At 41.2% G+C, this 13,228-nt stretch overlaps 1 protein-coding gene across 1 annotated transcript; it reads right to left on the bottom strand.

Moving 5' to 3' along the window:
* Positions 1–791: 791 nt before the first annotated feature.
* On the bottom strand, positions 792–13,029 carry LOC126374178 (nicalin-1). Its single transcript, XM_050020664.1, has 10 exons — positions 12,744–13,029; positions 12,018–12,205; positions 9,961–10,147; positions 7,889–8,019; positions 6,789–7,001; positions 5,332–5,556; positions 3,506–3,673; positions 3,133–3,226; positions 2,464–2,593; positions 792–1,367 (listed from the first exon to the last, which is right to left on the bottom strand). Exons 1-10 carry the CDS (start codon positions 12,916–12,918, stop codon positions 1,226–1,228), a joined length of 1,653 nt encoding a protein of 550 aa, XP_049876621.1. The 5' UTR covers positions 12,919–13,029; the 3' UTR covers positions 792–1,225.
* Between the last annotated feature and the right edge of the window lie 199 nt (positions 13,030–13,228).

Here is a 13,228-nt window from a genome sequence, read left to right as displayed (position 1 = left end):
AGATCATTGATCATTTCATGAAATATCACTCGTTGGCCACATCATGATGTAGTTTGGCCAGATCAATGATCACAAAACGTTTAACGACATGAACAACTAAATGCATGATAACTCCATGATATGGCCAAACGTTGGGAATCATATCGTAAAATTAGTAACATTATCCACCGATAGCGGCGCTGGTGTCGATTATATTTAAAACTTGATTGATATCATAATCGATGAATCAATGTAATTCTACAATTTTCCATATCGAATAGGTAAATAATTTATAATAAGAAATTAATCGACTATTCGCATTTTTATTACACCACATAGCATGGATATCGCCCACATTAACGATATGGCCAAACGTTGATTGATATATCATTAAACGACGTTTTAACGATATGGTCAACTTAAGTTGGCCATTTCATGAAAAATGTCGATTTCATGAAATGGTCGAACACATCATGAAATGATTAATTTTACGATCTGGCCACGACATATACATACATATTATAGTCCGGCAATCTCGTGCGCGACCCTCCTGCGGGGCGACAGACGGTGGCGGGGACGGGGTAGCTAAGATGTCAGCGGGTAGCAGGTGGTGTAGCGGGGAAGGGAAACGCGTGCATCTGCGCGTCAAGTACGGCAGTCTCGGCCGCGCAGTCGAAGCGGCAACACGTGCTTGATAATCTGTTTTACTTTGAGGGCGACGCACACGAGATTACTATCTGAGGATGAGTAAGGCTATCTCAAGACACCTGAAGGAGATTGTACATGAAGTGTACCAATTTTTTGAAAGGCGAAAAAATTACCGAACGTCGGCCGAATACGTAAACGAAATTAATTTAGCATGGAAATGAAACATGGAAATTGATTTATAATAAAACAATCTATTAATATTTAATTTTTAGTTTTCCTAATAGTTGGTCCTCAAGCATAATAATAAAAATAAAATAAAATAGTTCTATCTTTTTATTCACTCCTACATATATTACGTCACAAGTAAGTACAACTTATCGCAAGATTTATCCTGGCACACTTCTCTACGTGTGCAGCCGTGTTCTAGAATGTCAAGATGATGACGCGCTACCCCGTCCCCGCCACCGTCTGTCGCCCCGCAGGAGGGTCGCGCACGAGATTGCCGGACTATAGTACTCGTGACCGTGGTAATAGTATGGGTAGTTTATAAAGACTCACCTAGCTATACAATGAATCCAACGTTTTTATAAGACTACGTCTATTGTACTTTGGCTTTACCGGTGACTATCCGCGCGTACTCTCCGTAGAACCGAGGGAACAGTTGCATGGCGAAGTAGATTACCGTGAGGTACGCCGCTATCGCCAGTGTAAGTATCAGGTCGAATACTGCTGGCTTTACGCTGGGGAAAAGATAAATTATAATTTTTATTATTATTTTCAAATTTAAATATAATTTGGGGCTCAGCTGAAAATCAATGTTGTGGCACTCCTTCAATGTCAGAGTGTCAATCTGGACCCGACTGAAGTTGGTCGTACACCGACCGGTGTAGGACCAACCACGGAAAGTCAAACCATCACCTACATAAATGGGGCATAAAGGAGTCGCCATACTGTGAATGTGATCACCCGGATCAAACCATATCTCACATAGTGAACGAGTGCCCTCTACACCGGTTCCCAGGTGGCATAGCCGAGTTGCACTGTGTGACGGATACGGCAGAGACTTGGTTAGGGGAGCTTAAGCTGGATATATGATCCACGCAGGATATTATATTTTTGTCTGCCGTACGCAATAATAATAATAATGTCAGAGTGTCACAACATCTTGCTGAGCTGACGTCCCTTTTTAGAGATAAGGTTTAAATTTATTATTTTGTTTACTATTCTATTCTGTGTACCTACCTACTTATTTACAAAATAAATGATTTTCTTTCTTTCTTTCTTCTTTTTTTCAAAATCACTCTGTGAAAATATCCCTAATTTAGCTAGGTCACTGCAGACCGAATTAACATAAAATATTTCGAAAGGTTTGCATTTAATAAATTATAATTAAATTCCGTTTATTTTCCGTATAGGAACATCTGAGAATACATCAGTTTTTAGTTTCATAACAAATTCATTTTTTTTCAGAAAAATGATCTTTTTACATTACATAGCATCACGCCTGTACCCCCGAAGGGGTAGGCATTCGGGATCGTGGTTACCATAGTTACTCTCCAGCAACTCGTTCGACATCGAGGTTACCATGGTTACTCCCCAGCAACTCGTTCGACATCGAGGTTACCATGGTTACTCCCCAGCAACTCGTTCGACATCGAGGTTACCATGGTTACGCCCCAGCAACTCGCTCGAGATCGTGGTCACCATGGTTACGCCCCAGCAACGCGCTCGACGTCGAGGTTAACATGGTTACGCCCTACCAATTTGCTATTAGACTATACGATCCACGCATCGGTGAGAATGAATTGGCAAATGTAACTACCGCTTTTGTATTACCTGTAGACATATAATGTAGCCCTAGTGGGTCCATAGAGCTGGTACTCCGGCTCCCGCTTGTCCGTGGTGTGTGTGCTCACAGACACCTCCATATACCGGGACAGGGCTCGCTCCAACGCTCCTGTCACACCTGCAAGTAGCACAAGCTTTAAGATTATCAAATCAAATCAAATCAAATATACTTTATTGCACAGAACTAAAATACCATATCGAATATATATTACATATATCGAATATCTTTTTTATTTTTTTTTAGGGGTGCTTATTAAGAAAATAAATATAATAGAACAGTTAGAAAAAGGCCACATTGAAGCAATTAATCTAAAAAAGCAATATTGCTATTTGATATTTGTTTACATTACACACTTATTAACTGCTTTTTCTTCGTCTATCGTGTGGGTTGTGAGGTGGAGTACCAACCTCATCAACCCTGGTGTCAGGGTTACTATTGAGCCGCCAAAGGCCCCTGACACGACTCATGTAACGACTACTTACTTACATCAGTAAGTAGTAACTGGGACCAACGGCTTAAAGTGCCTTCCGAAGCACGGATCATCTCAAGAAAGTCATGTATCCGATGAAGTTACATAAGAGGAAACGCTGCGTTTCTTAGTCGCGGCGGCGTGTATCGCGTCGCGCGCGACAAGCTGCGGGGCTGTTAAAGCTTACCTGCAGTAGGTGCGCCGGTGGTGATGATTTGCGGCGCCCGCGGCTGCGCAGACAGGTACTTGTACCAATGACGTATAGCGGCCTCATCTACGCTCTGAAAATAACAAATAATCATTTTTTTTTATTGTTAATATTGCTTTTGTATGAATTGCTTCGAGGTGGGGTTTACCCACTAGCGTCGATTAATTCATTCAAATATTTTTCCTCTCAGACGCCCTGAGCCGAGGTTCGCGCCCAACTGGACACCCTCAGGCCTGTTGTCTTAAACGTTGTACCGGGTGAGAGCCTTCAGCGCTCCCCATTTGTCCGGCCAAGTAGTTAATACCATCTGCGGCAAATCAACAATAAGTCACGTCGAAAACCCGTCGCTTACCAGCGCGTCGTCGTAGAGCGCGGCGTCCCCGTCGTAGGTGTGTGCGGTGAGGTTGTACACGTGCGAGGCGAGGGCGCGCGCCGTGCGCTGGATGTTGCGGGCCAGCTGCTGCAGGCGCGGCTCCGACGGCACGTCCAGCAGCGAGCTGCGGCCCGCCTCCTTGTGGCTCTGTGGGGATATCATCAGAAAATCACTTTGCATAACTGCTAAAGCCAAAAACAGCCTCCGTGGTCTAGTGGTTAGAGCGTTAGGCTCACAATCTGGAGGTCCGGGTTCGATTCCCAATGGGGACATTGTTGAAATCACTTTGTGAGACTGTCCTTTGTTTGGTAAGGACTTTTCAGGCTTGAATCACCTGATTGTCCGAAAAAGTAAGATGATTCCGTGCTTCGGAGGGCACGTTAAGCCGTTGGTCCCGGCTATTAGCCGTAAAAACACCTCCACCAACCCGCAGTGGAGCAGCGTGGTGGAGTATGCTCCATACCCCCACCGGTTGATTGAGGGGAGGCCTGTGCTCAGCAGTGGGACGTATATAGGCAGTTTATGTAACTGCTAAATATGCTTCTATGCTGTTCTGGGAGCAAATAAAAAACATAGAACACGTTCAGCTGTTTGTCTTCCCAGGCATGTCGTAAAAACCGACAGAGGGATTGCGTCCTCTAACATGATGGACTAATGTTATGGGCGATAGGCTGATCCCTTATCACCATAAGGTTCATCATATCCATCTTAGGACTTCGTATCAACAGTGGCTGCAAGTTGTCTTTGATTACTTGTGGCTCTGCCCACCCCATTTGGGATTACGGGCGTGAGTTTATGTATGTATGTATGTAACTGCTAAAGAATGGTATTCTCTTCCTGCGTCACTGTTCCCCGATACATAATAATATGGGGATTTTCAAGGCAAGAGTGGATAGGCACTATTTGAGTTTGCATGCTCCACATTAGACCACATCGCTGTTTAAGATGTTTGATCGTGGTTGAAGCGCTCAAATGTTTCAATAAAAAAAAAAAATAACAATATTGCTTTCACAGAAACCTTTTAGACTTCCAAATTATTCAAATTCAAAAATTAATCAATAGGTACTTAACTAGATGAATTGGCTCCTTGATAGTTTTCGGACAAGTATTTTAAAAAATACAGACGCTTCTTTTATACCTCTTAAAATATTTACTCGAAAAAGCAAAAAAAAAAAACAATAAAAAAAAACATATTTTTCTTCATTAATTTCAAATTTCGCGCGAAAACGGTTGGTCACGTGACATTTTGCCCAGTGACGTCACATTTCAATAAACAAAGAAACTGTCAAACAGCATAACTTCAAATCTGACAGCTAGTTTTTGTTTATTTTGTGAAATGTGACGTCACACGAAGGTCGATAATGGCCGCCCGTGTTTCGAGTGTTGTAATATACAGATAAAAATTCGCATTCTTATTTTGTAAAAAAATAAATATTTAAAAATATTTTAGTAAAAAAGCTATTGGGTAATTTATCATTAAAATGACAAACGTGCCTGATTCACACACGTGTGAATGACGTGTGTTCCATAAATTTTATGCTTCTTGATTACCCGTCCCTTTCCTTTTCGGCGGATAAGAAAATGACAGGTATAACTTGAAGTAAAATTAGGTGGTGTCTGCAGGAATCAGCACCATTCAAATTCAAAATTCAAAATATCTTTATTCAGTTCATAGTTACACTTTGAATCGTCAATTTTTACATAACGAACGTCTCATCCGCCTAAAACTACTGCAGCTTCTCACAACCTGTATAGCCGGGGAAAAGAAGCTGCTCCATTGCTCTAAATGCTCTATTAAAACGCACCTGCAGGGAGCTAAGAGTGAAGGCCGTCATCCGCCTGATGCTGAACCGCTCGTGCTGCCAGGCCAGCACCTCGTCGGCGAGGTTGATCTTCTTGTGCGTGACGGCGGCCGCCAGCCGCGCGCCCAGCGAGTGCGCCGCGCCGCCCACCGCCGGGGGCTTCGACACGTGCATCCACAGCGCCGGGGACGACGACATCGAGTCCACGCACATCACCAGCGACACGTCCTGAGGGGCGGAACAGGGTTAGGTGGCAAGTCACACACTTTATATCTGACCTGCGGACGAGTTAACACAATTTATACAGGGTGTTAGTGACGTCGTAACGAAAACATTGAGGGATGATTCAGACCATTATAATTAAAGCACTAAATAACGGGTTCTTACCGCGTTTAAATGGGGATATGAGACTCCCGATATTTCGACACTGTTCAGACCATTATCCTGAGTTGATATCAAGTGGAATTTCCTGTCGGAAAATTCATGGAAATGATTTCCTTTTGCGACGAAAACTTCCACTTGATATCAACTCAGAACCATGGTATGTATCATCCCTCAAAGTTTCCGTTACAATGACACTAACACCCTGTATATTTTTTTGTAGTCAACTCGCCTACGGGGTCTGCACGGCAACCGTATTATTACATCGAGAGCTTCGACACGAACTTTATATAACTTTTTATTTATACAAACTTTAAGATAACAGACCTGAAGGAGCCCAGTTGGGTGCGAATCTCGACTTAAGGCGTCGTCTGAGAGGATTATATTTTTGAGTTGAAAGAATTAATAGACTGTCGATGTCGGGGTCGTGAAGTGTTCGTTGTCGCGAGCTGATTGGTCGCCTGTATGGCTAGATTGATCACTAACCGTGAGGGGTGAGGCGAGGTTGGATAATAAGGTTACGTGGGAGTCGCTCACTTAATAACAAGCCTGCGGAGCACATTAACAACCTTTTGTTTTCTTTTTTGTAGTCAACTCGCCCCAATGATTTCACGAGACAGGGCCAGTTTTTTCCGAACGAAGTATGATGGGTAATTTGATCGTTAAATTACATGTGGAAGCCCCAACTCATATTATCAACTTGTAGCTAGTGGGTACTATGCTCATCATCATCAGTTCATCATCATCTCCCTAGCATTATCCCATTTTTCACGGGATCCGCTTACCTAACATGAAGATTTGACAGGTCCGGTCTGACCTTCCTGGGAAAACCAGCCCAATACAGGTTGGGTCACATACCTCCGAAAAATACTAGGTACAGTCATGAGCAATATAATGCACCCACTTTAGGACTCTGTCGAACTAACATATTTGACATTTAGTGAGACTTACAGTTCAATTTGTCAAAAAAGTTAATGTGACATGGTAGCAAAGTGTATACATATTAATGCTCGTGACCTACTACGCTTGAAAAACATCCTACACAGCACGCCCTTGCCGCCAAAACAAACTCCACGAACCTGCAGCAAGGAGGCGTCAGCGTTGTCGAGCTGTTCCTCGAGCCACTTCTTGCTGCTGAAGTAGTTGAGCGAGTGCCCGCTGGAGGTCAGCACGAACAGCAGCGAGGGAGCCCCGCGCACCGCCGCCGACGAGTACAGCCGGGAGAATATCCTCGCCAGCTCCAGCACCGCTACAGCGCCTGACGCGTTCGAGTCTGCGCCTTGAGACAGTTCCTGTAAAAGATACATACATAACAAATCACGCTTATTTCCGGGGTACGCAAAGACCACGGAATTCCACTTACTACGATCCTGACACACATCACTTCTTCCACTCTCATCAACACATCGTCAGTGCAAGTGCGGCACTGTTCCCCAAACGATGGAACAGCTTACAGCGTGCCACCTGCACGCAGGAGGATCTGATGAGCGCTGCAGATAGCGCCATCCTTGTTGCCAAGTTTTGGACCGATACTATTTAGTTTGCCATCGACACGATATGAAGAGAATATCAACACATGCACTCGCCGGTTTTGAGTACTCTGGACCTGACCCTTCTTTGATTTTGATGATTTTTTTCTTTTGTTGGGTTAGTTTTTTATATCATTTAAATTCAGAAACATCTTGAGTGGCGCATAAAATTTGTTGAGAACAATAACAAAACTAATGACACAATGCTAGGCTTCATATTTCGCTTCGATCATGACACAGCTCTCTTGCTTCTAGCTCGGTACTGGTACGAATTTGTGTGGGGCCGAGTGTCTGTTCTGTGAGTAGAATTATTATTTTTCCTATTGTAGACTTAGAAATCTTCGTCTATCGTGTGGGTTGTGAGGTGAAATACCATCATTCCTGTCATAAACCCTGGTGTCAGGGTTATTACTGACCCGTCAAAGGCCCCTGACATGACTCATGTAACGACTACTTACATCAGTAAGTAGTAACCGGGACCAACGGCTTAACGTGCCTTAAGCACGGATCATCTTACTTTCGCACAATCAGGTCAGCCTGTAATGTCCTAATCAAACTGATTACAAAGTGATTTTTGTCCCCACCGGGATTCGAACTTAAGACCAATGCTCAACCACTGGACCGTAGAGACTTAGAAATTAGCTACTCACGGGCACTACGGCTGAGGAGTCGTAGTGTGCGGCAATGACAATGGTCTGCGCTGAGCCGGACCTCCCCATCAGCTTGCCGTGTATAGTCACTGACTTGGATTCCAACTTGTGAGGGGTGGACGCCGACACCACTGCCGAGAATATCAAACAAAATAAATAAACAACAGAAGTTTATTCCACCAGATCACGACTATATCCCAATAGGTACTTTAACAAAGAAGAAGAAGACTCTGATTAGCAAATTATTGATAGGATTTACCTGTTTTGTGGTTGTGTGTGTGCAATAAAGCGTTTATACATTCGTTCATTCAAGATTATTTATAACTTGCTTAAATAGTAAATGATATTACTTATCACAGTAATTGGTTTTTAGCAGTATAATCCTGTTAATAAACCCTACAATATTTCGTTTTCGTTTCCTTAATTACGACCAAAATTGAACTTTGTATTTCTAATGTATGAAATTTACTAATTAAGTTTAAGTATGTTATAATAACCAGCATAAGCTCGCGTCTATATCCCAATAGGGGTAGTCAGAGGCACATCCATCGCAAGAACTAAGTACCCACAACTCACCGAGCTTTCTGTTAGACCAACGTGATAGGTGATGTGCCGTATCGCCGTCTACAATGGTCGAGCCAACTGTGTTAGTGTAAACTGCACTTAAGTTAAATTAATAACTCATTGATCGGTCAACTCCGGTACCAGCGTTCGAACCAGCGCTGACCGTTTGAGAAGCAAGTCGGTATAACACAGGACGACAGAGGCCCCGATTTCCGCAGATACTAATTTTAAATTCATCATCATCATCAGCCGTACGACGCCCACTGCTGGGCATAGGCCTCCCCCAAGGATCTCCACGACGATCGGTCCCGCGCTGCCCGCATCCAACGGCTTCCCGCGACCTTCACCAGATCGTCGGTCCACCTTGTAGCGGGCCTACCCACTGAGCGTCTCGTCCGACACGTGGTCGCCATTCCAGAACCCTTCCGCCCCGGCGGCCATCGGTTCTCCTCGCTATGTGTCCTGCCCACTGCCACTTCAGCTTTGCAATTCTCCGAGCTATGTCGGTTAATTTTAAATTATACCTGTAATTTTCTTATCCCCGAATGATTTTATTTACTGTACTATTCAGCTGTTAATCTTCCTAAAAGTAAATAAATAAGGAAAGGGACGGATTATTGACAACAAGGACGAATAAAATAGCCACCTCACTGATATGCAAACCGTTTAACGTGTGCGGTAAACTTAATTCTGTCGGGTTACTGGTGAATATAAAATTTTGGGAGGGTTTTTTTCTTCTACAATTGACGTGTGTTCCTTAAATTTTATGCCTGTGGATTACCCGTCCCTTTCTTTTTTGGCGGATAAGAAAATGACAGGTATAACTTAAAATAGACTTAGATGATGTGTATGGTCACGAGCATTAATATTTATACATTTTGGTACCATGTCACATTAACTTTTTCGACAAATTGAACTGCAAGTGTCACTAAATGTCAAATATGTTAGTGAGACAGTCCTAAAATGGGTACATGATATTGCTCATGACTGTACTGGAATCAGCACCATTGATTTTATTTTCATTTATTTACTTTATTTAAAGATGATACAACCAACTTCTCTCGGAGCATCCTAAAAGTTAGAAGAAAAGACAGAGTGAGACTGACCGATATAAGGAAAAAGACGAAGGTCAAAGACATAACAGAACACATAAGAAAAATCAAATGGCGTTGGACTGGACATATGATGCGAGAAAAAAATGAGAAATGGACAAAAGACGTAACCGAGTGGTACCCCAGATATGGAACAAGAAAGAGAGGAAGACCAATTAAGAGATGGGAAGAAGAAATAAAAAATACAGCAGGAAATATGTGGAGAAGGCTGGCGAGAGACAGGGATTAGTGGAAAGAGCTGGAGGAGGCCTTTGTCAAAAGACAAATGGACGAAGAACATAATTAAACACATTTTTTTTAAATATTAAGTATAAGCTAAAAAAAAAATTGTTACAATAAGTTCATAATAAAGGCTATATCTATCTATATCTATCTATCTATCTACAACCAACTTACCAATCTGGTATCCGTTAGAAGACACAGTATTGAACATGGCTTCCAGGGCAGTGCCGGAGCGGTCATCCGTGACCACGCTGTGTTGCAGGTCCTTCAATATGTCCTCGAACTCCGGAGCCCACTGCGCGAAGTACACTGGAGCACTGATCTCTTGTTGAACCATCGCCATTTCCAGGAGTTGGATGTGCTGGAAGTGATCATAATGAATGTGAAGAGAGTTCAAATGGGAAGGGGGATGGTGTAGGAGGGGGGAGAGGCAGAGGATTTTGACCATCTTCTTCTTTGCGAGTCGATGGCGATCGAAACTAAATTTTTGCTGACCAATAGTTGGCCACGCTTACGGCATTGTCAGTGGCTTCGTACAGGTCTTTAATTGTTGACCGTAAAAATCTAATATAGTATTATATCGTAAATCACTGTTAAAAGAACACGGTATAATGGCGTTGAAATCAGAAATTAGAATCATAAATCAACGTAATTATCATGGATAAACTTGTAGAAGGTCAATGTAACATTTTTGAATTTACGTCATTTCGCAAGGTGTTATGGCTGAGGAGAAGAAATGACAAGAAATTACAACAGCAACACATCTTTTAAATCAATGGGGGTATACATTACAAGTTATTTAGGAACACTTTCAATACCAGATATTTTTATCATTTATTTTATAATAAGGTTTTTTACATAATCTTCAGATGAGCTTTAAATTTATTTTCTGACAAATTTAAAATATTATCTGGTCATCATCGTCAGCCCATTAACGTCCCCACTGCTGGAGCACGGGCCTTCCCTATGGATGGATAGGGAGATCGGGCCTTAAACCATCACGCGGGCCCAGTGCGGATTGATGGTTATTAATGACTGCTAATGCAGCCGGGACCAACGACTTAACGTGCCTTCCGGAGGAGCTCGAAATGAAAACTTTCTTTTTGTGGTTACCCATCCTATGACCGGCCTTTGCGAAAGTTGCTTTACTTCAACAATCGCAGACCGAGCGCGTTTACCGCTGCGCCACCGAGCTCCTCATGATGTCTGGTATTTTATTGTGAATTTAATTTAATTTCCTTAATCTAGAATTCTAGAATATCTTGTGAATTCTAGAATATGTTGTTGTATCTTCTTTCAAACAGAACCTGCATAAAGGGGACTCAAGTGTTCATGTACTCATCCATTCATTCAAGATTATTAATAACTTGTGTAAGTAAATGATATTATCACAGAAATTGGTTTTAGCAATATAATCCTGTTAAGAAACCCTACAATATTTCGTTTTTGTTTCCATACAAACAACCAAATATTGGATGTTGTATTTCTAATGAAATACTAGCTTTTGCCTAGGACATCCCTCTCGTTAAAAACACAAAAGAGAACTTGGAACAGAATCTAAATCCAAAACCAAAGCAATTATCTTATTATAAAGTCCAGGAGTATTATGAATCTAAACTAAAATTAATCCAATCCGAAAAACAATGGTAAAACCGAATCCGAAACTGAGTTTGTTAGTATCAATAGTATGGATAGGCATACCTATCAATATTTAGATCATTTAGGGGGTTCATAATCAATAATCAATTATTCAACACTATTGCAAAGCTAAAGACGAATAGGCAAAAATCAAAAGCAGTTAAATCAATGTGAATCAATCGTGCCCATGAGAACACCCAAAGTGTTTCAGAAACCTATCAGTCTATCGGAATCCATGAATAACCCTTATTTATCTATCAAATACTGTATTTTTCTCAAAAGCTGATTGATTTATGGTTGGATAGATTTAATGTTTTAATATTGTTTTGTTTCAATAAAAATGTTTTATTATTCTTTATATCACAGAACTTGTAAAAGGTACTAATTTTGTAGCATCTCACACATATTTCCATTCCCTATTTTAGGGGGCTGGGGAAGATTTCCAAAAAAATAAGGTGGATATTTTTCATTGGTAACTATGAGTCTGTGTATGAATTATCAGCTTCCTACCATGAAACTTGCGAAAAGTCATATATAAAATTTCACTCCCTCTTTGAAAGGGTTACCACCTCCACATAAATTATTAAAATTACCTCCTTCTCTTCATTTGTCAATGTAGTAGCATTTGAAGGCATGATGAGCAACAGTGCCCCAGCCTTGTTACGGATCTCAAGGAACTGATCAATAGACACGTCCTGCACCCGAGCCACCACACAGTGCCGGGACGTGCTCCATGTTGTTAGGGACCGCCCTTCCAGGTTGAAACTTGCACTGCGGCATCCTGATGGAAATATTTGAATGTGGTTAAGTATCTTGCCTCTAGGTTTTCAAAAAACGAAATATACAGATAAACGGGGAATCTTTTCACTGATAAAAATCGGGTATTTTGTGAAGAAACTTTTAGCTTTTAATACTTGTGATTTTTTCAGTAGATATTTTTTATCAGATCTTAAATCGAAGTGCTTGCCTTTTCTTTCCAAGCATACTCCCTCCTGTATGTACATAAATATTGGCACGATATTTTTTACTAATAAATGACGAACAATAAGGAAAACTACAAGAGTATTTTATAGTACCAACACTCATAAATAATTCATACATTCAAGTAGGTATTTAAATCTGGCTGGATAACTAGAAAAAATCGTCATCATAAAACTAAAATTAAATAAATAACTTTTTAATTTCTAGGCCAAGATAAGGTATAATATATCTCTATGTAAACAGCCTTTCCGTACAGTCTTCCGGAATATAACCTCAAATTAAGGGTAATCGATTTTTTCAATTCGTAAATGAAACTTAGGCTGTATACATTTACTTACCATGAGGAACAGTGTGTAGATCATATTGCTGCATTCTGTAGACCGAGAACTCATGAGAAGCTGCTACTGGGTTCACAGGAGACATAATTATAAAAATAGGCAGAGCCACCAGCAAATAATAGGGCAAATAGCCCTTAAATATTTCGGCAAAGCCATCCGCTTCGTCCAGCCACATTTTGATTACTAATTACACAGAATAGGTAATGAAATTATCACAGAAATTGGTTTTTAGCAATATAATCCTATTAGAAACCCTACAATACGTGTGATATCTCGGTCAATGACATTTGCGTGACTTGGTGTGACCATTTCTTAACCAATAAAAACTACAGTATATTTTAAAAACCACCAACTTTTCTATAAATTAAAAATATTTTATTAAACGGTTGTGACCGTTTGCATTTTTTACGAAATATATTTATATAATAGAGAGGACACAATCTTATAGGTATATAATCGACTTGTACGACATGGTCCTGAGACAA

The sequence above is a fragment of the Pectinophora gossypiella genome, chromosome 17 (assembly GCF_024362695.1).
Source record: "Pectinophora gossypiella chromosome 17, ilPecGoss1.1, whole genome shotgun sequence".
Classification (NCBI taxonomy): Eukaryota; Metazoa; Arthropoda; class Insecta; order Lepidoptera; family Gelechiidae; genus Pectinophora; species Pectinophora gossypiella.
This window is presented reverse-complemented; position numbering and strand designations above follow the sequence as displayed.

What these genes read in the sequence shown, in the direction of transcription:
- LOC126374178 (XM_050020664.1), bottom strand. Translation starts at nt 12,918, where the DNA reads ATGTGGCTGGACGAAGCGGATGGCTTTGCCGAAATATTTAAGGGCTAT. An exon ending in TGACAAATGAAGAGAAGGAG is followed by an intron (nt 10,148 to 12,017) that starts GTAATTTTAATA and finishes GATCACTTCCAG; the next exon opens with CACATCCAACTCCTGGAAAT. An exon ending in ACTCCTCAGCCGTAGTGCCC is followed by an intron (nt 7,002 to 7,888) that starts GTGAGTAGCTAA and finishes TATCTTTTACAG; the next exon opens with GAACTGTCTCAAGGCGCAGA.